At 42.1% G+C, this 26469-nt stretch overlaps 2 protein-coding genes across 7 annotated transcripts; one reads left to right on the top strand and one right to left on the bottom strand.

Moving 5' to 3' along the window:
- Window positions 1-1568: 1568 nt before the first annotated feature.
- LOC112252604 (SEC23-interacting protein) lies at window positions 1569-19053 on the bottom strand. 5 transcript variants are annotated; one of them, XM_024424010.2, is made up of 18 exons: window positions 18999-19053; window positions 17700-17772; window positions 10101-10621; window positions 9786-9996; window positions 9201-9394; window positions 8820-8909; window positions 8335-8545; window positions 7951-8092; window positions 7415-7623; window positions 6821-6921; window positions 6553-6714; window positions 6002-6097; window positions 5607-5774; window positions 3582-3737; window positions 3185-3287; window positions 2853-3041; window positions 2580-2748; window positions 1569-2185 (listed from the first exon to the last, which is right to left on the bottom strand). In XM_024424010.2, exons 2-18 carry the CDS (start codon window positions 17707-17709, stop codon window positions 2104-2106), a joined length of 2814 nt encoding a protein of 937 aa, XP_024279778.1. In that variant the 5' UTR covers window positions 17710-17772; window positions 18999-19053; the 3' UTR covers window positions 1569-2103. The 5 variants fall into 5 exon arrangements, with proteins under 5 accessions (XP_024279778.1, XP_042178644.1, XP_024279768.1 ...); XM_042322710.1 differs by lacking the exons at window positions 17700-17772; window positions 18999-19053 and adding an exon at window positions 16657-16677; XM_024424000.2 differs by lacking the exons at window positions 17700-17772; window positions 18999-19053 and adding an exon at window positions 16366-16638 and having other exon boundaries at window positions 6553-6711.
- On the top strand, window positions 16646-26368 carry LOC112252614 (mini-chromosome maintenance complex-binding protein-like). Of its 2 annotated transcripts, none has more exons than XM_042322718.1 (3): window positions 16646-16765; window positions 25184-25358; window positions 25819-26368. In XM_042322718.1, the coding sequence occupies exons 2-3, from the start codon at window positions 25202-25204 to the stop codon at window positions 26043-26045; spliced, it is 384 nt and encodes a 127-aa protein (XP_042178652.1). In that variant the 5' UTR covers window positions 16646-16765; window positions 25184-25201; the 3' UTR covers window positions 26046-26368. The 2 variants fall into 2 exon arrangements, with proteins under 2 accessions (XP_042178652.1, XP_024279802.1); XM_024424034.2 differs by lacking the exon at window positions 16646-16765 and adding an exon at window positions 17714-17871.
- Window positions 26369-26469: the final 101 nt, after the last annotated feature.

Raw genomic sequence — 26469 nt, 5'->3', positions numbered from 1 at the left:
GAAGCGAGGGCCAGCCAACGAGAGCGTACAGGTCGCAGTGGTGGGTAGTATATGGGGCTTTGGTGACAAAACGGATGGCACTGTGATAGGCCGAATCCAATTTGCTGAGTAGAGTGTTGGCAGGCTATTTTGTAAACTTTGGATTGGAGATGTTTTATGCGAGTCTGGAAGGAGAGTTTAGTCTAACCAGACACCTAGGTATTTGTAGTTGCCCACATATTCTAAGTCAGAACCGTCCAGCAAATCGGTTGAAGAGCATGCATTTAGTTTTACTTGTATTTAAGAGCAGTTGGAGGCCACTGAAGGAGAGTTGTATATATGGGTTATGGTTTGCAATTTTAGATTGTCACACACATTGATCAGGTCACATCCACCAAACGGGAGCAAACGTCTGTCAAAGGCTGAGGAATCGTGTAATTCAGTACAAACCGTCACGGAATGTTGAAGCGAACTGAATTGCAACCCAGGTTACACAGTAACTTTTTTTTGTATCACACGACTCCTCATGACAGCCTTTGAATAAAAAAAATGCGTATTTCCTCATTAAAACATTGCTGTGTCCTCTCTCTATATAAAAAATTGGTTTCCAGTCTTTTGGTTCTTGAAAGCCTCGGAGCTCAATCATTTCCTGAAAACCTTAACCGACACTCTTTTCACTCCAATCAAGTAGTAGTGCTGCCTGATTTGTGTTTTTTGAAGTCGGTTCGGTTGTAGTTCGTTTAAAAAATATTCACGTTTTTCGATTTCAATATTTTTGAAATAATGACAGGTTATTATTTCATTTTAATGCAAATTACAAAGCCTAAAATAGAGTTCTCTATTCTCCCCATACTGTAACGTTGCTGTCTTTAGTCATCGTATTTAGCTAAGCTAGCCTGCCCAAGTATGCAGCAGCGCTGTCGGGCAATAATTTTGCTAGTTAAAAAATAAATAAATACATTTGGCTAGTTTTTCAAAGTAGATAACGCATACTTTCACGAACCGTCTCTATGCCTCGTTCCCATCGTGGTGTGTACATTTCTCTCACCCGGTGGCTTATGCGGTCGGTGTGTATCTAACTTAACATAGCAGGCATAAGTGTATCCATCTCTGTACGAGCCGGAAAAGAACCGGCACAGTGGATTATGGTCGTTGCTGTTAATTATCACGTTTGTACGCTGAACTATGTTGAATATTTGCTTAAATGAAAACTAACTCCCTTCACCCCAGTGTCCCATATAGTTCTCCACTTAACTTCTCTCGTGAATGATTTACAGAAACAGCGAGTTGGGCTCACCAATTAAAAAATATATATATAGATTCAAATAATTGAAATGACGTCTGTCAATTAGTTGTTTAATAACCGGTTAAATCTCTCATCAAAGTAGTTACACAAACCTTTGTATATTTAAGCACACTAAGGTAATGGAGGAACCCTGGTTTTTGAAGCAGAAAGTAAAATCTGTCTTCTATTTCGACCCAGATTTATGGAGGATATGTGGAAGTCTACTTGTGCAATTTAATACGGTTTTTAACAATCAGCAATAAAAATACAACATAAAAGCACTGAAGACTGAAAATAAGTCAAGTAATGTGAAAGTAAAATGGTTTATTGCACAACTATTTTTAAACAAAATAAAAAAACTGAGGTAAATATTTCATTTGCAGTTTATGTGATTTCTCTTGTATATGTTCCATTTAGTGATTCCATATTGTTCAGCAAGCAAACTCCATGCAAACCTCACCAGTTCTAGAATTTAGGCTATAAAAATGTAATTTCAAACAAGTGGTTTTGGAATCCACTAATTTGATCTAGTTAATTTAAGACAAATGGTATATTACAAGCGTATTCATCTTCATACAATAGACTATGAGAATATACAAAAGGAAAATTAATATTAACAAGCAAAGAAGCATATATAAAATTAAAAAGCATTTACATGGCCAAACCTGATGGGGAGATAAACAGTATGAGGGTTTTAGAAAGGTGTATTATTCACTCCAATCAACCTGGTGGAACCAGCCTGATAGCTGTGTTCACCATTCCATTTAACTTACGTGCAGTGAAAGAGAATGGTAAACGTAGCAACCAGGCTGGTTCCACCAGGCTACCAATCTATTGCATCAGTGTAGAATCTGTTCTGGGTATATCCCCATGGTCATGTAAATCTCTTTTAGGAGTAGTAGGGCTGTGTCTTCAGACTCCCTGCAAAAAGAAAGGCACAAGTAAATCACTACAGACTGAATTATTTGTCAAACAGAATACATCAACTTAAAATAGATCAGCTGTGTAGAGAAGACAAACAATCCAAGCCATGGAGTGAGTTTCAGCCACAGATTCAAAACTCTTCAGCAGTAGACTCAAAAATCGGCATTAGTGGCTATTTAGAATAAAAAATGATATGGCTAAATCTTGGCTAACTTTTAATCATACAGAAGCTACAAACAACCACACACAAGTATAACCTCGTGTGGAGCGCCCAAGAAGCAGAATGATACGAGTGGCTGATCCAGCCAAGGCCCACATTAAAAGTATTCAACAGTGCACATTAGTCACCATTTCCACCTTGATGTAAAAGTGCCAGAACCGATTTTCATACCAGTAGCACAGGTGACTCTGCAGGGCGAAAAGGTACTCGTTGAAGCTCTCGATGGGCTTCTCCTGTAAGACGTAGTCGATGCGGTTTCCCCCGTTCAGCATTCCTATTTTCATCTGGGCCTCCTCTTCTCTCAGCAGCTCAGGACTCTCCACTATCCTTTGTTCTGCGACTAACCACATTTTTTACAAGTTAACATTTTTACCCCCCCTATACAAATAAACCAAAATACCAATATTTCATTACTTATTTAAATCACTGTGCCCTTATGTTCACCATCGCTGTGTGCATGCTTCTCCTCCTCCTCCTTGATCTGATTGGCCACCATAGCGAGCTCGGCCGCCAGCTGGGCGTTGGTGGTGTGAGCGCGGGCAAAGTCGTTGAGGGTCTGCCAGGCACTCCTCAGGGAGCTGATGAAGCCGTGCTTGAGGTCCGAACCCATGCGGGACAGACTCTCCTTCAGCTCTGCCATACACAAAACAATCCATCATGTAAATCCCTCACAGTCATTATTCTAAAACAAATTACACTTGGGAACCAATGGTTGACAATGATAGGCTAAGAAATATAAAATAAATCTGAGGATAAAATAGATAGTAGTTACATACCAAGATGCAGCCTCTTCCTCCCTTTGTGATGTGGAATCAGAACAGGTTTCAGGTCCAAGTCTGGCAAGATCATGGGCTCAATCCTGTAAGCAACTGGGTCCAGCTAAAACAAACAGAAAGAGCAATCAGATATTTTAACATTTAGAAGTAAAAATAAAACTATTTGATTACACCCTTGCATATGAATGAATGTACAGTATTTGCTACCCTGATGTACTTTAATGAAACACATTGGCATTAACCATGTCACAGCTCAAATGTATTTGAAGTCATTTATGTAAACAGTTGTCACAAAGTGCTTTTTATAGCTGACAGTGACAATCCTATCACATACAGTATGTCATCTGCATGCACACCCATACTCCAGGAAAGATATGTCTGAGAAAGACTGGCTAACCGGATGGTAAATGTTGAAGAATCCCTTGCAGGTGGGTAGCTGGTAGTTCTCCTCGATCTTCTTCAGCCCTCGCACTGTGAGGAACATCCCTAAGGGAGATCCCAGGGCAAAGAAATTCACCGGTTCAATGTCCAGAGTGTGGTACACAACAGACACCTATGGAGAAGAACACCAACACCAGACAAGACAGTGCTTTTAGATAACTACACTGAACAAAATATAAAACCGACATCCAACTATTTCAAAGATTCTACTGAGTTAGTTCATATAAGGAAATCAATAAATGTAAATAAATGAATTAGGCCCTAATCTATGGATTTTACATGACTATGAATACAGATATGCATTTCTTGGTCACAGATACCTTAAAAAAAAAAAAGTAGGGGCATGGATCAGAAAACCAGTCTGTATCTGGTGACCACCATTTGCCTCATGCAGCGCAACATCTCCTTCGCATAGAGTTGATCAGGCTGTTGATTGTGGCCTCTGCAATGTTGTCCCACTCTTCATCAATGGCTGTGCGAAGTTGCAGGATATTGCGGGAACTGGAACACGCTGTCGTACATGTTGATCAAGAGCATCCCAAATATGCTCAATGGGTGACATGTCTGGTAAGCATGCTGACCATGGAAGAACTGGGACATTTTCAGCTTCCAGGTTGTTGGATCGAATCCCCGAGCTGACAAGGTAAAAAAAAAAGGAAAAAAAGGCAGCCCCCCGCACCTCTGATTCAGAGTTAAATGCAGAAGACATTTCAGTTGTACAACTGACTATGTATCCCCCCTTTCCCTTTTCATTATCATGCTGAAACATGAGGTGATGGCAGCAGATGAATGGCACGACAATGGACTTAGGATCCCGTCATGGTATCGCTGTGCATTTAAATTGCCATCGATAAAATGCAATTGTGTTCGCTTATGCCTGCCCATTCCATAACCCCCCCCCCCCGCCACAATGTTGACATGAGCAAACTGCTCGCCCACATGACATCCTCAGTTTCATCAGCTGTCCGGGTGGCTGGTCTCAGACGATCCTGCCGGTGAAGAAGCCGGAGGTCCTGGGCTGCTGTGGTTACACGTGGTTTGAGGTTGTGAGGCCGATTGGCCGAACTGCCAAATTCTCTAAAACAACGTTGGAGGCAGCTTATGGTAGAGAAATTAACATTCAATTATCTGACAACAGCCCTGGTGGACATTCCTGCAGTTAGCATGCCAATTGCACACCCCCTCAATGTAATGCTGTTTAATCAGCTTCTTGATATGCCACATGGGTCAGGTGGATGGATTATCTTGGCAAAGGAGAAACGCTCATTAACAGGGATGTAAACAAATGTATGCACAAAATTTGAGAAACTTCTATTTTTGTGGGTATGGAACATTTCTGGGATCTTTTATTTTAGTTAATGAAACACGTATCATGTTGCGTTCATATTTTTGTTCAGTGTACTTTAGATCCACACACCACAATTTTTTTCATGGCCAGGTATCCCTTGGGAATGAGGTCTTCTGACCTCAATGGGACTTCCTGGATAAATAAGGGTTAAATAAACAATGTAATGCTTTGAGGGAAAAAGATGTGTCCTAATGAAAATGTATGCTTATGCATGACATTATAGAAAGGCTGTAGACTAGGATTCTGATCAACGGAGGTGTAACCTCATTAGAGCTGTCAAATCGGTGAGCAGCTTCTCTTGTGGTCACTGTTACGAAATCACATCTGTCCTTATATCCCACCCGCGTTAGAAGTTCAGAACGAGAAAGTGTAGGCTATATAGAAATAATAACACTGATCATTAAATGAAAGCGATTTATATTAGCCTAATCGAGGTGTAGATTACATTACACATTCCAGTGTTCGAACGTGCAACGCGGCTGCATGGGATTTCTATTAATGCATCTTGGTGCAGCCAATGGCAATGTCTGCAATACGTAACACCAGGAGCCGCTTGAGGATTTGACAGCTCTAACGCAGTTACAGCTTCGACACCGCTGATCTGATTGAATCCTGACAGAGGTTTAGGTTTACCTGCCCAGTGCCAACATCAAAGTAGTTGTAATCCACATGGACAGAGGAGTAAGCCCCGCCAACAGGAAGCTTCGTGGTGCCTGGCCCTGGGAGGGGCTCGATTGATTGGGCAGGGACAACCTCTTGACTGGCCACTTTAACTTCTGCTGCCTTCTTCTCTTGTGCTACCTGACAAAAGGAGTCCGAAGTTGAAGGCACATGAACACATGATTAAGTTGTCACTGTTTTAACCATCACTGGATTGTGTTCAGTAGGGCACACTGTAGCGAAACATTTAGCAATAGAAAACAGAACTTTGTATTCTAAGTTCAGGTAGCACCGCCCCGTTTCAAAACATTTTCTTCCTATTGAACACAACACTGGTGTCTGAGCGAAAAAGACAATTAAATGATCACCTGCTTAATTGCTCTTTCTTTGACAAACTTGGCTATTTTCTTCCTTGGCCCCAATGGAATGCTCATCTCTTTCAGGTCCTCAACTGTACACATAAGCTAACAGAATATAGGAGAGAGGAAATTAGATTGCAACCACTGACTCTATGATATGGTCTAGGGAGTCATTGCAATATAATTGAATCCTTTAATTTCAGTTCCTGAGACATTTCACTCAAAAGTCAGTTATTTTCAGACCTCATCTGTAGTTATGTTCAGATAAGGCCATACCAATTTGTTTTGTAGATCCAGCTATATCCCATATAGCTATATCCTTATAGCCACAATCAAAAATTAAAAGATAAGCATAGTAAATTATATTTTCCATTCATTTGTGGGGTAGGAATCATGATTGATTTAGGCATAAAGCTGGATCTACACAACCAATGGCGTGACTCACCTAGACTGTCGAGATCTGAAAACATCTGTCAAACATTTTATTTTGGAGTGTAATGTCTCTTTAATAGTGTGATCAATAACTGTATGGGTTCATGACAAGCAAGGAGGGTTCTTACGAAAGATTCAAGGTCAATCTTCTCCTGTTCTAAAGTGCTCTGGTACTCAGACAGGCCCAGATGTTCCAAAGCAGAAGAAAGATCGACAAACTCCTTCCCTTCCTCTTTAGGCTCCTCCTCTACAGCAGCAGGTGAAGTAGCAACAGCGGGGGATGCCACCTGCTTTAAGGAGAAGTGGGAAACTCCAGGTTATATTACTATTGTTACACTCTCTGGTGTTACCTAAATAATGAAATAAACAATGTTTGGATAGTTATGGACCCACTACCTGTTTGGTGTCTGCAGGGTGGGCCCCATTAGCAGTTGGCATGGTTTGCAAAGGTAAGCCATTCTTCTGGTTTGACAGCAAGTCAAAAAGTATGAGAGATCCTGCAAACAAACATTCAGAGAGACCGGTTTGTCCAAATCTTTCTCACATGACTAAGCTAAAAGTAGGAACACTTGGGGATGCTTTTCTCAATGCTGTGTTTAGATGGTACGAGGCAGATGGCAAACCGGATGTCATTGTTTTCAATGAGGGCACAATATGGTAAATTCCATCAGCTGCCACGGTAGATGGGACTTGCCGCCAGAGTTCAAATCTTTCAACTTTTGTCGTCTGCCTCGGCTTTCTTTTCTACCAGATGTTGATTTGCACTGATTGCTTACTGAAATCCCCATAACAATGCATACAATTGTGCTAGCTTGCTTTTGCAGTCACCCTCTTTCTTGTCCTGCTATCTCGACTGGTATGACGGTTTTTGCGTCCCCTTAAACACAGCATAAACCTAGTCCTGACCTAAAAAGCACAAAAGGTTTTTAATCCAGGACTAGGCTTTATCTGGGTCTGGAAAAGTGTCCCTTGATGTTTGGGTGTTTGTACCTAAACTATGTCCGGATACTGAAATGCCTCCTTTGAAGTCTGGGTTCCGCTGCAAGAACAGGGCATAGATCCTGTTAATCTCCAGGGAGACTGTGTCCATGATGGTCTGGCAGTAGGTGGGGCTGTTGTAGAACAGCACATCTAGGAGTGTCTCGTTAGTGAAGTGACGCAGACGACCTGTGCTGGGCAGGGTGATCTTCTTTATCCTCCTAAAACATTAGGAAATTGATTGACACCAAATCCTTGCTTCCTCCATACTTGTTTCCTCAATTCCTCTCAAGGCACATTGGAGGAGAGGATCTAAGGTCCCTCCCTTGGACCTCTTCCTCCAATGAATTTTGAGAGAAATTGAGGAAATGAGGATAAAAGGAAGCATTAGCAAGGTTTTGAAAACTAGTAACACAGCCATTTGTACAAGCTTGCCACTCAGGTCAGCAAAGACGTTTTGTGTTACAATATAATTTCCCTATCCCACAAAGAACAGGCCCTATTCCCAAGTGTATGAACATCCTCAAATTCTATTAGTGTCTCCTCACTTGTCCACCCCTGTGGCATCCCCATGCAGAGCCGTGTGCCACTGAACAGGAAGGAACTCCACTCGGCTGATGACACGATCATCCTGCGCCTTCTTAAAGTGACTCTGCAGCAGCTTCAGCGATACACTCCGGAAGTCATCCACTGTGAACACAAGGAACACACATTTTTAATACTCTATCTGGGTTAGTATGGAGTACTAAATGGATATTCAACACAATGACATTCAATAAACGCTATTCATTATTGCTGGGCATAGTAAACAACAACATAACGGAAGAACATACCATGACATATACCATTCAGGACATAAACAAGCACATCCATTTTACAATATTATTATAGCTCTGGGAAATATAGAGGCTATATGGAGAAATCACACATACCACACTCCACCATGCTCCTGAACCTCAGATCACAGACTGGACCGATGCCATGCACCATGAACACCAAGTGATCCACCTGAGGGAGCTCCCCATCGGGAACTTCGTCATGGTCATCATCGATGCCCCTCTTGACCACCCTGGGTCTGGTCTGTCCATCCTGGGTCGTACCCCACTCATCTGGCATGTCAGAGGGCTGGAATTGTACTATCACCTGTTGAAAGACATAAAAAGGCCTTTTCACAAACTAGAAACACAGTCATGTCTGGTCTGCAAACAAAGTCCACTCAAAACCATGATGTTATTTTTCCTTACAGTCTTGATCAGTGTTCACAATTGGTAACTAACTGGTACCCAATGGTGCTTGTTGTAATGAATTCCAAAAAAACAAAAACAAGTTATGGATAAGTTACTACTTTGTGATTACCATGTAATTTTAGTAAACACTTGGTAATTCTGCACCGTAAAATTAAGGCCTACCAACATACCTTTGGATTGTGCATGACAATGGTTTCCCCCGATGGGAACTCCAGCCGACGGTGCCATTGATTGGTTGACACAGCTTTCTTATATTCTCCCTACATAGAGAAGACAGCCAATCAAACAAAGCTCAGACATAACATTCACCTATCAGTCCACTCTCAGGGCTAAAACCCAACACATGGTCAGTTGTATTATAATTTACGTAACAGTGAGACAAAACCTGGGTATTGTTCATTAGGGCACACTGTAGTAAAACATAGGAAAACTTTTGCAATGGAAAACAAACAGCCGTTTTCAGAAGTACATCCCTTTTTATGACTATTTTCCTTCATTGCGTGGCCTAATGAACATGACCCTGGTCAATACAAGGTCCTGTTGCGACAAACCTCTAGCTTCTCGCTGAACTCCTCTGAGTAGGGGATGAAGCGGCTGTCTGAGTCTCCCTTGTAGAACCAGGTGCAGCGCCGCACCTCTGTAGGTTCCTCCTCCCAGAATACAGCTGTTCGTATGCGGTCATAGAGCTGCACGTCGTAGCGCCCACCGTCTGTGCACACAATCACGTTCTCAGGGTCCGGTTGCACTAGAGGAGAATTAAAAAACAGTCTTTTTTCTTTATTGTCTGTTTCTCACAGATATTTGCTTTTACGTACCAGAAAATGCAGTGCGACAAGAAAAGATTCACGACAAAAAGAGAGACATGGCATACGCTTGACAACATACAATTTTATGAAAAGCAAAACAAAATGACAGACTCGTGAGATGATCAGGTCTCTGAGTGTGCATAAATTAGGGTCGTGTTTATTAGGGCATGCAACGGATAATGTTTCAAAACATTTTGAAATGGTCGCTGCACTGACAGCTTTAACAAATTGCTAGGCCTAAATAAACGAGAGCGATGAAAAGTCAACTTGATTTGGATAACGATACTATGAATGGCTCTAATGTAGTAGAAATCAGATCCTTCATCTCACCTGAATTATAGATCTCCTCCAGCTGAATGGAGTCCAGGATACTGAAGGGAAGCCAGGCGCTCTTGGACTCCACTTGCTTGCAGAAGAACCAGTGAGGCTGAACACCCTCGTACACGTTGTATTGCATCATTTGATTGGCTGGGACCAGTGCTCCAGCCATGGTGGCATGTTGGGCCATAGGGGGAGGCCCTTGAATCTGGGTGGAGGAGGGCTGAAGGGAGAGTAAAAGACATATATTAGCCTGATTGTCAGGCAATAAATAGCAAGAGAAACCAGTGAATGCTAACACCCTATCAGAGTGGAGTTGTTGTTTACCTTTGTGAATGTGGAGGGTGCCGTTTGGAATGTTGGAGTTGGAGAGCCCATAGTGTACGGATTTTGCTGCAGCGGTGGATGGAATAGCGACTGGACCTCTGGAGCTGGCACATAGGGTTTGGCTCTGCTGCTGAGGGGTGTGTGACGGTACGGATTATAACTCTGATCGGGGGCTTGTGGAGGGGGTGGGGTCACTGTGCTAGGGGGAGGAGTGTAGCTTCCCATGGGGTTCTGATGAACGCCAGTGCCAAATGGCTGTGGCACAGCAGGGTTGGAGTTGATTAGTGGGATAGGGGGTGTTGGGGCCATGCTGGCAACACTGGGAATAGAGGTTGGTCCCGATGTCGCGAGGGATACTGAGAGTGACGCTGGTGGTGGACATGCCGGCTGATGACCGATGGAGGCAAATGGGTCACTACTGTTCACGGGACTGGAGAAGTAGCTAAACGTGGATGGTGCTGGGGCATTTCCAGAGGCCTGGCCAAGAAAGCTGTCTTCTTCTCCGACATCTGCAGTATCATCTTGGAAAAACAGAACATTTGAGCAACTGAGTTACTGCAGTAGATTTGAACAGTACATTCATTCTAAATGTGCACAATGTCAACAATCCAATGTGAATCCACCCTTTGAGAAACTCAACTGACTAACTAACTACAGACCAACAAGGGTTCTGTTGATACGACAGTTCTGTTGACCTGACACTGCTATAGATAGCTGAGGAACGCTAAACTAAATTCTGTTATATCGAGGCGGTTTGCTAACTGGTCTCACAATTTGCTAGCACCAACACTGAGTCATCATAAATAAATAAATAAATACACACACACACACACACACACAGCTCTGGAAAAATTAATAGACCACTGCAAAATGATCAGTTTCTCTGGTTTTACTGTTGAAAGGTATGCGTTTGGGCAAAATTAACATTTCTGTTTTATACTATAAAACTACTGACAACATTTCTCCCAAATTCCAAATAAAAACATTGTCATTTAGAGCATTTATTTGCAGAAAATGACAACTGGTCAAAATAACAAAAAAATAGTGTTGTCAGACCTCAAAATGCAAAGAAAATAAGTTCATATTCATTTTTAAACAACACAATACTGATGTTTTAACTTAGGACATTTTCAGAAATCAATATTTGGTGGAATAACCCTGATTTCAATCACAGTTTTCATGCGTCTTGGCATGCCAGTCTTTTCCATTGATGTTGGGTGACTTTACGCCACTCCTGGCGCAGAAATTCAAGCAGCTTGGCTTTGTTTGATGGCTTGTAACCATCCATCTTCCTCTTGATCACATTCCAGAGGTTTTCAATGGGGTTCAGATTAGAGGTCGACCGATTAATCGGAATGGCCGAACAATCGGAAATCGGTATTTTTGGACACCGATTTTGCCGATTATTATTATTATTTTTTACTACACCTTTATTTAACTAGGCAAGTCAGTTAAGAACACATTCTTATTTTCAATGACGGCCTAGGAATGGTGGGTTAACTGCCTGTTCATGGACAGAACGACAGATTTTCCCCTAGTCAGCTGGGGGGATCCAATCTTGCAACCTTACAGTTAACTAGTCCTTGTGCACTCCACAAGGAGACTGCCTGTTACGCAAATGCAGTAAGCCAAGGCAAGTTGCTAGCTAGCATTAAACTTATCTTATAAAAAACAAATCAATCATAATCACTAGTTAACTACACATGGTTTCTGATATTACTAGATATTATCTAGCGTGTCCTGCGTTGCATATAATCTGACTGAGCATACAAGTATCTGACTGAGCGGTGGTAGGCAGAAGCAGGCGAGTAAACATTCATTCAAACAGCACTTTCTTTGCGTTTTGCCAGCAGCTCTTCGTTGTGCGTCAAGCATTGTGCGGTTTATGACTTCAAGCCCATCAACTCCCGAGATGAGGCTGGTGTAACCGAAGTGAAATTTCTAGCTAGTTAGTGCGCGCTAATAGCGTTTCAAACATCACTCATTCTGAGCCTTGGAGTAGTTGTTTCCCTTGCTCTGCATGTGTAACGCTGCTTCGAGGGTGGCTGTTGTAGTTGTGTTCCTGGTTCGAGCCCAGGTAGGGGCGAGAAGAGGGACGGAAGCTATACTGTTACACTGGCAATACTAAAGTGCCTATAAGAACATCCAATAGTCAAAGGTTAATGAAATACAAATGGTAGAGAGGGAAATAGTCCTATAATAACTACAACCTAAAACTTCTTACCTGGGAATATTGAAGACTCATGTTGAAAGGAACCACCAGCTTTCATATGTTCTCATGTTCTGAGCAAGGAACTTAAACGTTAGCTTTCTTACATGGCACATATTGCACTTTTACTTTCTTCTCCAACACTTTGTTTTTGCATTATTTAAACCAAATTGAACATGTTTCATTATTTATTCGAGGCTAAATTGATTTTATTGATGTATTATATTAAACAAAATAAGTGTTCATTCAGTATTGTTGTAATTGTCATTATTACAAAGGTAAAAATAATAATCGGTATCGGCGTTGAATAATCATATTCGGTCGACCTCTAGTTCAGATCTGGAGACTGGGCTGGCCATGACAGGGTCTTGATTTGGTGGTCCTCCATCCACACCTTGATTGACCTGGCTGTGTGGCATGGAGCATTGTGCTGCTGGAAAAAACAATCCTCCGAGTTGGGGAACATTGCCAGAGCAGAAGGAAGCAAGATTTCTTTCAGGACAACCTTGTACGTGGCTTGATTCATGCATCCTTCACAAATCTGCCCGATTCCCGCCCTGCTGAAACACCCGCAGATCATCACTGATCCTCTACCAAATTTCACAGTGGGTGCGAGACCTGGAGAGGCCTACAAGCCACAGTGTCTCGCACCCACTGTGAAATTTGGTGGAGGATTGTTTACACATTTTTTTTGTATGTTGGCTATTTAGAATTGTAGAAGATTAGCCAAGTCAGTTGAATGAGAGAGAGAGAGAGACAACTGAAAACTGTATTGAAGATGCACCAGATAAACTAACTCATTTTAAATCTTCAAGGTTTCAGACTCCATTCTTCTCACCCTACCCAGGTCCCAAGGTTTAAGAGGGTGCACTACATCATGTGTGTTGGGGTTTTTCAGTTTGAACTAAAAGGGGTTTAAGAGGGTACTAGGCCTATATTTTAACATTGCAGAGCAAGTAGTCAACGTTGCATTATGAGTACCATAAATTACTATGCTTTTGGTCACTTTACCTGAAAAACGGTGGGACACAGGCCCTCATCATACAATGTAAACAACTACCATGCTTACATGTTTTACTACATGCTGCTAATACAAAACCATGGTTTTTTTTTTTCTTTGTACTACCATGGTAGCTAGTACAATTTTTTAAAAATGGCCTGATTTTTTAGCAGGTAAATACCATGGTACTGGTGTAAATAAAGGTCACCACTGTTCCATAAGGTGTATCTTTATATGTTTTTTAAATCTGATTTTGCGACTTGCATGAGTTAGTTACTTGATGTGGAATAGAGTTTCATGTAGTACTGTGCGCCTCCCATTGTCTTTTCTGGACTTGGGGACTGTGAAGAGACCACTTGGTTGCATGTCTTGTGGGGTATGCATGAGTGTCTGAGCTGTGTGCTAGTAGTTTAAACAAATAGCTCGGTGCACAGAGCTCCTGTAAATGTGTATATATTTTTTTGTTTTTTTCATGCGCCCTTTTGTTTTTGATAACGTTTCGTTTTTATTGCATATATCTGCTGTTTTTGAGCCACGGATCTGCAGATTGACTGACAGGTTAATACTTTTGGGCTTGGCTAGCTAGCTTTTGTTTGAAAAATGCATCTGGACACAGTACCATCTTTTTTGTTTCACCAGATCTTTTGAGAACATAATTTGAGTAGTGGCATAAAGCGTGAGATGAATGGGAGATAGAGGAATACAGCATTGCTGAGTGAGAGGACTTGTAGAGAGGACGACTGACTACTATTCTGAACTTTATGTGGTGACCTTTCTGGCGCCCAGAGCTACTGAGGCGTCACCCAAGTGGTTCTACACAGAGTGGAAGAGAAGTCCAGTAACTGTAAGACTTAGGCTGGTTCCCAGACTTGCCCTCTACAAGATCATCAGCAGACTCCATCATCATCTACCATCCTCTGTCCAGCTCTCTCCGCTCAAATCAAGCTTTATTTCTACAGCACATTTCAGACATCGAATGCCATACAATGTGCTTCACAGGAAAAATAGAAATAAAAACAAATGAATATTTACTAGACAACAAGCATTAGAGGATACAAAACTAAAGAATAGCAATAAAAACTGAATGACTAAAAAGCAACCTATGGAAAGAAAGCTAAAAAGGTGTGTTTTAAGATAAGTCCACAGTTTCAGCCCACCATGGGTTTTTCTGGTAGGCTATTCCAGATGCTGGGGGCATAGTACCTAAAGGTTGCCTCTCTATGCCTCAGTTCAAGCCATGAACAGACCCTCTCCATCTTCGGAGGATGCAGCTTTCAAAGATTTGGCCACTACTGGTTGACCCGTCATGACATATTGCTTGTTTGTTTTTTTTTGCTCTTGAAGCACTTTGAGATTCTACAAAAAGTGCTATAGAAATGTAATAAACTATTATGCAACATGTCAATACGTTTCACAAATACATGTAGAGATGAAAACAATCTCTCCTTTGAGAGCTAAGCGTCCCTCAGCTAAGCTGTAGCAACTGTTATTCTACTTATTTACCAAGCTATTAAAACAATTCCCAAAGAAATGTCCTGATATCTAATACATTGCAGAGATTTATCTACAAGTTTAAAATGTGTAATGGGCTTGTGGACAGCTAGCTCTCAAACTCTAGTCGGCATTCTACCAACAGCTCTCAGCCAGCTTCGCAGCTGACTACTGCCACATGTGAACTACTACTTCTTCGATGAGGTTTAACGGCAGTTGGCATCCAATAAATGTTGCATTACCGCCACCTACTAGACTGGAGTACAACTCCCTTATATTTTGTTTATTTTTCAAGCAAATACCCTACTATCTAACACTACGCTCATTTATTGTTATAATAATAAAAAATAACCACTATTTACATCTATTTAGTCCTACCTCAGGTCAACCTGAAAGGATGGAACACCACCACTTAACACACCTAAATACCTCTCTGCAGCTGCCTCAGTTTTCTACAACTTATGGTTATCAACTGTACTGCAGAGATGGAACCTTTCTATAAATGCAAAAAATCCAATCTTACTGAAACATATCACTTGTTGGCCTATCCCTCTGTAGTGGTACATATTTACACCACTCCTCAAGATCCCCCCCCCCCTTTTTTTAACCTTTATTTAACTAGGCAAGTCAGTTAAGAACAAATTCTTATTTTCAATGACAGCCTAGGAACAGTGGGTTAACTGTCTGTTCAGGGAAAGAACGACAGATATGTACCTTGTCAGCTCGGGGATTTGAATTTGCAAACTTCCGGTTACTAGTCCAACGCTCTAACCACTAGGCTACCCTGCCGCCCCTTGACCCACTTACTTTCTTCACTGCCTCAGCATATAACAACTTCTGCACTACTCTAACCCTTGAAACCTGCCTGGGCCATGTCTGATCCCCAGCCCCATGGGCACCCCTACAATCAACCACTGCTTTGCCCAATGCTACAGATTTCTTTGTCTCACGTCATGTGAACTACAATCCCCACGCTGTTTTTGAACGTTTCGAAACGTCAATAATCAGCGAGAAAGAATCCTTTAAATAAAAAAAATATACACTTACTGTACCAGTTTTGCACAGATCAATACAGTTATGGGCGCCTCCATCCAACGAAACGACACTTACGCTACACCAGGGTTAAGGTTACACACAGGTGTTCAGAACATGCTTGATAGCTAATTAGCACAGGTGTTCTCCTCTTTTTCCGTAAACAAGCTTTGTAACATGGAGATATGTCAGTGTGAGAACACTACCCCCAACCCTATCAAGGTGTTTATCAACTTTAAAATAAAATATATATATATATATATATATATATATCGCTTATTTGAACGATAAAGCTCCAAAACTATACCGCCAGCGATGCATGTTCAGAGCAAGCGTCGGGGATCTTAACAAACCATTCCTGCAAAAGACACCTTTGTCCAATGACTCTTATGAGTAATGTAACTGAGAGTCACGCATGATCAAGGGCTAGTTGACAGCTAACTAACCAGTAGTTTGTTGGCTAGCTAGCTAGCTGTCATGTTAGTCATTGAATTCCTAGGGGCCCTGCTGTGCCTGGCTTAGCGTTATCTTACCTTCCGATAACACCGCTGGACCACTGGCCTGGCTGACAGGTATGACAGGTAAATTGAAGTTGAACTCCGGTGCCGCAGAAAACAGTAGATTTGCGCTGGAATTCGGCACATTATTGGTTTTCCTATCAGCCATTTTCACCCCAAATTACACGTAGCAAAGCTTATTTTACTGCCGGAGCAGCATCATTTCACAACCCGGATGTCAGACGTAGTTCTCAGTGCTGGCGTTTGCACAAATTCACTGATCTGTTATACAAGTGATAAACTCAAGCCAAAAACAGTACAACCTACGTGGTCAACAACGCTGAATCTCCGCAAGTTCTCTGCCGTCTTGATGGACCGGGTACAGGAATAAATATATGAGTAAGATTCAGTGCTGCTATCTACTGCTGTGGCTGAGGTACTGTAATTTATAAAAAATATATATATAAAAAAAAGGTTAACAATGTTTCTGATTGACTTTACTCTCTAGTCGACAGCCAACATTATTAACAGAATACTTATTTAAAATGCAATAATATTAAATATATTCTAGAAAATATCCCCAAAAGAGTCTAATATCTAGTGACGCAGTTTTCCCGCCACTGTGAACCTGTGAGGTATAACCCGGGCCAGGAGAGAGCGAATCGAGTGATACAGTTATTGAGGCATAATTATTTATATTTTCTGTACTTTGTTTCATCAGCCCTCCAAAGGATGTACTGGTAAACAATGCCTTCATCTCATGATTGGATAAACAACCCCTTGAGCGTTGTCAAAGGGATGTTTGATAAGCAAACAAATCCTGTGGAGGTGGTGCTAACGAGAATATGTTTGTTCGGGAATGTAGCTAGTTAGCTAGCCACCTCAATAGCTAGCTTCTTAAGGGTTGGACACTTTTTTTCAATTTTCACCTAAAATGACAAACCCAAATCTAACTACCTGTAGTTCTGGACCTGAAGCAAGGATATGCATATTCTTGATACCATTTGAAAGGAAACACTTGGATGTTTGTGGGAATGTGAAATTAATGTAGGAGAATATAACACATTAGATCTGGTAAAAGATCATACAAACGAAAAAAAACATGCATCTTCTATAAAAAATGTGATTCCATCTTTGAAATGTAAGAGAAAGGCCATACTTTAAGATGAGTCTCTAATTTAGAATTACATTCCTGCACAATATTTTGTATCAAGTCTGTCAGGAGTTTGCCCAAATATGCCGAATTGGTCATTTGATACATTTAAGTACATAACTATAGAGATTGAGAACATACAAAAATGCTATGGTAATAAAAAAGTTTACACACTCCCAGGAATGACATACATGATGGATCATTAGCATATACTCACTGTCACACATCTAGATGGCGGGGTGGGTGTGGAGCCAGAGACCGCAGTGGGGTCAAACGGTAGACCCCAGATCCTACATTTGAACATACAAATGGATTTTATCAAACAAAATTATGCTACATTTTTATCTCTAAGACCCTCAGGATGACAAATCAGAGCAAGATTAATGAATGTAAGTACATTATTTACCTTCAGAGATTAATGTATCAAACCATTTTTTTGTTGTTGTCCTCAAACAATAGTTTGCTATTTTGTCACTGTAATAGCTACTGTTAATTGCAGTTAGAGAAACAAGAACTTACGTTTTCTGCCCATATTAGACATGTCTATGTCCTGGAAAGTTGGCTGTTGTTTACAACTTCATTCTAGTCTCATTAGCACACGTTAGCAACAACCGTCCAGGTTTAGGGACAACGATCCCGCAGAGGCTAGCTAGCGAGTGCAAACCACAGTAAGCTAGCTAGGCGTTTGAAAAAAACTGATTTTTCTAGGTAAACAGACCAATAAGGCTTATCAGAGTAAACATACGTATCAGACTGGAATGAGTTACTAAGCTTGCTTACATGGAACTGCTTTAGTCGTGTTTCAATAAACACTGGTTAATTGGGAGTTAATTTAGTGGGGAATTATCTTTGTATTGTGATAGTTGCTGTTGTTTGTGTCTTATGATTAGTCAATACACATTGTTTACATCTCGTCTTTACAACCATAACAGCCATGTGAATTTATCCTGATCAGCATGCATAATGAGGATGTGGTTTGTCTGACCCGACCCTCTGTCCTGCAGTGTTGGAATACTTCAAAGACCCCACAGAATGTTACTTCTAACATACACAGACACCCTCATGATAGGCCAAGCATATTTTAAATCCTCACAAGATGACCGATGGTAGCAAAAAGTTTGTCTAGCGCGAGTCGGTTTCAGTGATGCCAATTTAGCAATCTCGCTGCTAGATTTAGCAACTTTTCAGGACTACCCTGGCAACTTTATTTTCAAACAGCACCTAGCAACAAATGTAGCTACTTTTGAAAAGTGACTCAAACACTAAAATGCACACAATTTTCATCTAAATGACACAAACGATGCTCTCTGTCACACACTGTCACAACACACGCCTGCAAAAGTGCATTGTTGAGTGATGTCAGCAGCAATTTCAGATCATTGTTGGCTGACTGCAGCAGTAGTAGTACGGGTTCGACGAGCCAAACCCAATGAACATAGTTGGTCACGAATGTTTGATCTTGAACAGAACTTACAACATCAATCAAAACTGTACAGAAAAAAGTGGGAGTCTGTACCTGAACAAATGTCAAATCATATTTTTTGCGAGATGGCCAGTCAAATTGAGTAACGTTATTGTATATTTTACGTAATGACGCAGGTTTTACGCTATTACGCAATGAAACCACAACGTCTTTTAGCAACAAATCAACCTGCCTCGAGCAACTTACCCTGAAAACTAGTTGGCAACACTCGTCTGTTTAGCTACTTTCTCTCTTCGTGCCACACTGCTCCTGCTCCTCTCCGTAAAAAAAAACATTTAAAAAGAAGAGTGCAGCGCAACTGATCTCTCCGGGGTCGAACGAAAGAGTCCCCATTTGGAAGTAAAAATCAATAAAAATACAAGTGGTTCCTGATAGTGATTGTGTGTGGGTCTCATCACAGGTATACATACATCAGATGTCCTGCCTCTGGGTAAATTCAGTGGCTGTCTGCTCAACTCATACACAGAGCGACTCGTGTCAGATCATCCAACTGCTGGTGCCTTGTGTGTGTTTAATATATTGTATCATGCTCCATTTATTTATTTATTTTACCTTTATTTAACCAGGTAGGCAAGTTGAGAACAAGTTCTCATTTACAATTGCGACCTGGCCAAGATAAAGCAAAGCAGTTCGACAGATACAATGACACAGAGTTACACAAGGAGTAAAACAAACATACAGTCAATAATACAGTATAAACAAGTCTATATACAATGTGAGCAAATGAGGTGAGAAGGGAGGTAAAGGCAAAAAAAGGCCATGGTGGCAAAGTAAATACAATATAGCAAGTAAAACACTGGAATGGTAGTTTTGCAATGGAAGAATGTGCAAAGTAGAAATAAAAATAATGGGGTGCAAAGGAGCAAAATAAATAAATTAAATACAGTTGGGAAAGAGGTAGTTGTTTGCAGTAATCTGTGAGCTGCTCTGACAGTTGGTGCTTAAAGCTAGTGAGGGAGATAAGTGTTTCCAGTTTCAGAGATTTTTGTAGTTCATTCCAGTCATTGGCAGCAGAGAACTGGAAGGAGAGGCGGCCAAAGAAAGAATTGGTTTTGGGGGTGACTAGAGAGATATACCTGCTGGAGCGTGTGCTACAGGTGGGAGATGCTATGGTGACCAGCGAGCTGAGATAAGGGGGGACTTAACCTAGCAGGGTCTTGTAGATGACATGGAGCCAGTGGGTTCGGCGACGAGTATGAAGCGAGGGCCAGCCAACGAGAGCGTACAGGTCGCAATGGTGGGTAGTATATGGGGCTTTGGTGACAAAACAGATTGCACTGTGATAGACTGCATCCAATTTGTTGAGTAGGGTATTGGAGGCTATTTTGTAAATGACATCGCCAAAGTCGAGGTTTGGTAGGATGGTCAGTTTTACAAGGGTATGTTTGGCAGCATGAGTGAAGGATGCTTTGTTGCGAAATAGGAAGCCAATTCTAGATTTAACTTTGGATTGGAGATGTTTGATATGGGTCTGGAAGGAGAGTTTACAGTCTAACCAGACACCTAAGTATTTGTAGTTGTCCACGTATTCTAAGTCAGAGCCGTCCAGAGTAGTGATGTTGGACAGGCGGGTAGGTGCAGGTAGCGATCGGTTGAAGAGCATGCATTTAGTTTTACTTGTATTTAAGAGCAATTGGAGGCCACGGAAGGAGAGTTGTATGGCATTGAAGCTTGCCTGGAGGGTTGTTAACACAGTGTCCAAAGAAGGGCCGGAAGTATACAGAATGGTGTCGTCTGTGTAGAGGTGGATCAGAGACTCACCAGCAGCAAGAGCGACCTCATTGATGTATACAGAGAAGAGAGTCGGTCCAAGAATTGAACCCTGTGGCACCCCCATAGAGACTGCCAGAGGTCCGGACAGCAGACCCTCCGATTTGACACACTGAACTCCATCAGAGAAATAGTTGGTGAACCAGGCGAGGCAATCATTTGAGAAACCAAGGCTGTCGAGTCTGCCGATGAGGATGTGGTGATTGACAGAGTCGAAAGCCTTGGCCAGATCAATGAATACGGCTGCACAGTAATGTTTCTTATCGATGGCGGTTAAGATATCGTTTAGGACCTTGAGCGTGGCTGAGGTGCACCCATGACCAGCTCTGAAACCAGATTGCATAGCAGAGAAGGTATGGTGAGATTCGAAATGGTCGGTAATCTGTTTGTTGACTTGGCTTTCGAAGACCTTAGAAAGGCACGGTAGGATAGATATAGGTCTGTAGCAGTTTGGGTCAAGAGTGTCCCCCCCTTTGAAGAGGGGGATGACTGCAGCTGCTTTCCAATCTTTGGGAATCTCAGACGACACGAAAGAGAGGTTGAACAGGCTAGTAATAGGGGTGGCAACAATTTCTGCAGAGAATTTTAGAAAGAAAGGGTCCAGATTGTTTAGCCCGGCTGATTTGTAGGGGTCCAGATTTTGCAGCTCTTTCAGAACATCAGCTGAATGGATTTGGGAGAAGGAGAAATGGGGAAGGCTTGGGCGAGTTGCTGTTGGGGGTGCAGTGCTGTTGACCGGGGTAGGAGTAGCCAGGTGGAAAGCATGGCCAGCCGTAGAAAAATGCTTATTGAAATTCTCAATTATGGTGGATTTATCACTGGTGACAGTGTTTCCTATCTTCAGTGCAGTGGGCAGCTGGGAGGAGGTGTTCTTATTCTCCATGGACTTTACAGTGTCCCAGAACTTTTTTGAGTTAGTGTTGCAGGAAGCAAATTTCTGCTTGAAAAAGCTAGCCTTGGCTTTTCTAACTGCCTGTGTATAATGGTTTCTAGCTTCCCTGAACAGCTGCATATCACGGGGGCTGTTCGATGCTAATGCAGAACGCCATAGGATGTTTTTGTGTTGGTTAAGGGCAGTCAGGTCTGGGGAGAACCAAGGGCTATATCTGTTCCTGGTTCTAAATTTCTTGAATGGGGCATGTTTATTTAAGATGGTTAGGAAGGCATTTAAAAAAAAATATCCAGGCATCCTCTACTGACGGGATGAGATCAATATCCTTCCAGGATACCCCGGCCAGGTCGATTAGAAAGGCCTGCTCGCAGAAGTGTTTCAGGGAGCATTTTACAGTGATGAGTGGAGGTCGTTTGACCGCTGACCCATTACAGATGCAGGCAATGAGGCAGTGATCGCTGAGATCTTGGTTGAAGACAGCAGAGGTGTATTTAGAGGGGAAGTTGGTTAGGATGATATCTATGAGGGTGCCCGTGTTTAAGGCTTTGGGAAGGTACCTGGTAGGTTCATTGATCATTTGTGTGAGATTGAGGGCATCAAGTTTAGATTGTAGGATGGCTGGGGTGTTAAGCATGTTCCAGTTTAGGTCGCCTAGCAGCACGAACTCTGAAGATAGATGGGGGGCAATCAGTTCACATATGGTGTCCAGAGCACAGCTGGGGGCAGAGGGTGGTCTATAGCAGGCGGCAACGGTGAGAGACTTGTTTTTAGAGAGGTGGATTTTTTAAAAGTAGAAGTTCAAATTGTTTGGGTACAGACCTGGATAGTAGGACAGAACTCGGCAGGCTATCTTTGCAGTAGATTGCAACACCGCCCCCTTTGGCAGTTCTATCTTGTCTGAAAATGTTGTAGTTTGGAATTAAAATTTCTGAATTTTTGGTGGTCTTCCTAAGCCAGGATTCAGACACAGCTAGAACATCCGGGTTGGCAGAGTGTGCTAAAGCAGTGAATAGAACAAACTTAGGGAGGAGGCTTCTAATGTTAACATGCATGAAACCAAGGCTATTACGGTTACAGAAGTCGTCAAAAGAGAGCGCCTGGGGAATAGGAGTGGAGCTAGGCACTGCAGGGCCTGGATTCAGCTCTACATCGCCAGAGGAACATAGGAGGAGGGTACGGCTAAAAGCTATGAGAATTGGTCGTCTAGAACGTCTGGAACATAGAGTAAAAGGAGGTTTCTGGGGGCGGTAAAATAGCATCAAGGTATAATGTACAGACAAAGGTATGGTAGTATGTGAATCCAGTGGGGGTAAACCTAGGTATTGAGTGATGAAGAGAGAGATATTGTCTCTAGAAACATAATTGAAACCAGGAGATGTCATTGCATGTGTGGGTGGTGGAACTAATAGGTTGGATAAGGTATAGTGAGCAGGACTAGAGGCTCTACAGTGAAATAAGCCAATAAACACTAACCAGAACAGCAATGGACAAGACATATTGACATTAAGGAGAGGCATGCTTAGTCGAGTGATCAAAAGGGTCCAGTGACTGGAGAGGTTGGTTGGGGGTCACAGCGATTTAGACAGCTAGCCAGGCCATCGGTAGCAAGCTAGCATAGGATGGAGGTCTGTTGTTAGCCACCTCTTGCGTTCCGTCAGTAGATTAGTGGGGTTCCGTGTGGTAGAGGGGATTAATCCAAATCACACAACAACAACAAAAATAAAAACAATAGATATAGTTATAGAGGCCCAAGAAGAAAACATAATAATAAAAATAAATAAATTGTCCGATTGTCTATTCAGATAGCAGCTGGTAAGACAGCTAACGGTTAGCAGGCCGCAGATGGGCATTCAGGTAACGTCGCGACAGAGGAGCCAGCCGGATCTCCTTCGGGTAGATAACGTCGGCAGTCCAGTTGTGAAGGCCCGGTGGGGCTCTGCGTAGGCAGTAAAACGGGTCCGGATAGGTGACTGCAGCCCAGGAGTGATTGATGGAACTCTGGAGTGATTGACGGAGCTGGCTAGCTCCGGAATAATTGATGTTTGCTCTGGAATCGACGAAGGCCGATAGTCACACGGATAGCAGCTAGCTAGCTGTGAGATCCGGGTATGAATGTCCAGAGAGCAGTCGAAATCCAGGGACATGGAGAGAAAAATTGGTCCGGTATGTTCCGTTCCGAGCCGCGCTGCGCCGTACAGAACTGGCGATAGATTTTCGAGCTAAAGGATAGCTGATGACCACAAACCGTGGTTAGCTGAATACTAACGATTTGCCAGTAAAGAAGCTAACTAGCTTCTGAACTAGCTTCTGATTAGCTTCTGGATTAGCTTCTGGCTAGTTTCAGGCTAGCTTCTTGGAGTTTCTGGCTAGCTTCTTGGAGGTTTACAGATTTGAGGTAAATAATACTTTTTTATAAATATAAATTGGTGAGGCGGGTTGCAGGAGAGTGTTTTAAAGATGAGTTGATGGAAAATAAAAATAAAATGTGAAAAAAGTTTTTTATATATATATATATATATATATATATACATATACATATACATATACAGGACACGACAAGACGAGGACAAAGACGTCTGAACTGCTATGCCACCTTGGAGAGGACAAGGTGGCATATCAAATCAAAATTGAGTTGACTGTTATTTGAGATTTGAATTGAGGGTTAACAGCATATGTGGGTGCCACTTTAGTAATTGAGATGAAAATTGAATAGAACACTAATATGCAACTCTGGCCTGCAGTACAGTTACTTCATTGTCATGACTAAATTAATTTTGCCCTCCACTTAAGGTCAGTATTAGATTTGTTTCTGACAATACTGAAAGAATGCATACTTTGTAGATATCTATACTGAACAAAAATATAAACAACAATTTGAAAGATTTTACTGAGTTCATTGTAAGGAAATCAGTCAATTGAAATTAGTTCATTAGGCCCTAATCTATGGATTTCACATGATTGGGCAGGGGTGCAGTCAATTTGTTTTTCCCCAAAAAGGGGATTTTATTATAGACAGAAATACTCCCCAGCACACCCCTCAAACAAGCCCGCTGTTGAAGAAGCTGGATATGGATGTCCTGGGCTGGTGCGGTTACACGTGGTCTGTGGTTGTGTGGCCGGTTGGATGTACTGCCAAATTCTCTAAAAGGAGGCAGTTTATGGTAAACATTCCTGCAGTTAGCATGCAAATTATGCACTCTGTCAAAACTTGATACATCTGTTGCATTGTGTAGTTTTGTCACACAAAGTGACCTTTTATTGTCTCCAGCACAAGGAGCACCTGTGTAATGATGTGTTTAATCAACTTCTTGAAATGCTCACTAAACAGGGATGTAAACAAATTTGTGCAAAAACTGAGAAATAAGATTTTTGTGCGTATGGATTAGGGAATCATGGGTTTGAGAGTAACATTGGGTGTTACAAATCTGAGTGGAGTGGCTTTGAAGATTGACAGTTTAATTGTGTTGCACAACATACATCACAATACTTAATTGTACAGACAGTTTATCAAAGTATGTTAAAGTAACTGTGGTTACTGTTTTTTTCTTCTCTCCAGTAGTCTTACCATCTCAGTATGAGCCTCAATACCAACACCATGAACAGCCTGCATCTGGTGCCCAAGAAGGACTCCGTGGCTAACCAGCTGGTGAGTGGAGCCTTGCAGCTGGCCAGGGACACTGCCCTCTTCCTGGATGAGCTGCAGCTGGAGCATGGTCAACTGGACACCTCAGGTAAGAGGAGGGGGCTCTGGGAACCACAGGGCACATTGAGGAGCAACTAGGACCAGAGTTTGGCCCAGAGACGAGGCCCTGCCCAGAAACAACCTCTAACCTAAGACACTTGTGTAGATCAGAGAGTATTTGATAGGTGTACACATTGGGGTAGTTGCTCCACCTTGCTCTCTGATAGGCTGGGTAGAATTTTAGACATTGCTTATACCTGTCTTATTCACTCATATCTCCAAGTGGGGGGTTGGGAGAAGGGTTGTTTCTGGGGATGCTGAAAGATGTACTGTACTGCAGGGACTGGGAACTAGTTTAAGATACCCACAGAAGTGCCTCTAGCTTTTTGTGCAACAGCCATGGTATATTCATTCATTTAGTATACCAATTGCTGTAGTGCAATGTCATTTAATCCATTGAATAGCCTTGTGTTGTGGTAATATGTTCATAGAAATGTGTCCTGTTGAAGGTGTCTGGAACATCCCGGCTCTGGGGAACCTGATTTCCTGGCAGAAGGTTGATTATGACTTCAACTACCACAAGGTGGAATTCCCCTGCAATATTAATGGGCTCATCACATCAGAGGGCAGATCCCTGCTACCAGTGAGGACAAAGGCGTCAAATAAAATTTTATTGGCCACATCCGCAATACCGTCTGATAAGTATGTGTGTGTAGTGAAATGCTTGTGTTCCTAGCTCCAACAGTGCAGTAGTATCTAACAATTCACAATACACACATTTAAAAGTAAAAGAATGGAATTAAGAAATATATAAATATTAGATTGAGCAATGTGTGGCATTGACTAAAATATAGTATATACTTATGAGATGACTAAAGCAGTATTTAAACATTAAAGTGACCAGTGATTCCAAGTCTATGTATATAGGGTAGCAGCCTCTAAGTTGCAGGAGGAGTAACCGGATGGAAGATGGCTAGTGATGTCTATTTAAGTCTGATGGCCTTGAGACTGAAAAACAGCTTCTGTCTCGTTCCCAGCTTTGATGCACCTGTACTGACCTCGCCTTCTGGATGATAGCGGGGTGAACAGGCTGTAGAGAGGGTGGTTGTCCTTGATCTTTTTGGCCTTCCTATGATATTGGTTCCTGGAGGGCAGGTAGT

This window comes from Oncorhynchus tshawytscha, linkage group LG01 (assembly GCF_018296145.1).
Source record: "Oncorhynchus tshawytscha isolate Ot180627B linkage group LG01, Otsh_v2.0, whole genome shotgun sequence".
Taxonomy (NCBI): domain Eukaryota; kingdom Metazoa; phylum Chordata; class Actinopteri; order Salmoniformes; family Salmonidae; genus Oncorhynchus; species Oncorhynchus tshawytscha.
The sequence above is the reverse complement of the archived record's forward strand: the minus strand, read 5'-3'. Positions and strand labels throughout refer to the sequence as shown.

Bases quoted from the DNA above. Each gene is read 5' to 3' on its own strand.
- LOC112252604 (XM_024423990.2), bottom strand. From the start codon at position 16,498: ATGGCTGATAGGAAAACCAATAATGTGCCGAATTCCAGCGCAAATCTA. The intron at 6,098-6,552 runs GTAAGAACCCTC...ATATTCTGTTAG, and splicing joins AGATTGACCTTGAATCTTTC to CTTATGTGTACAGTTGAGGA. The intron at 2,749-2,852 runs GTGAACATAAGG...AAATGTGGTTAG, and splicing joins GAAGCATGCACACAGCGATG to TCGCAGAACAAAGGATAGTG.
- LOC112252614 (XM_042322718.1), top strand. From the start codon at position 25,202: ATGAGCCTCAATACCAACACCATGAACAGCCTGCATCTGGTGCCCAAG. The intron at 25,359-25,818 runs GTAAGAGGAGGG...GTCCTGTTGAAG, and splicing joins TGGTCAACTGGACACCTCAG to GTGTCTGGAACATCCCGGCT.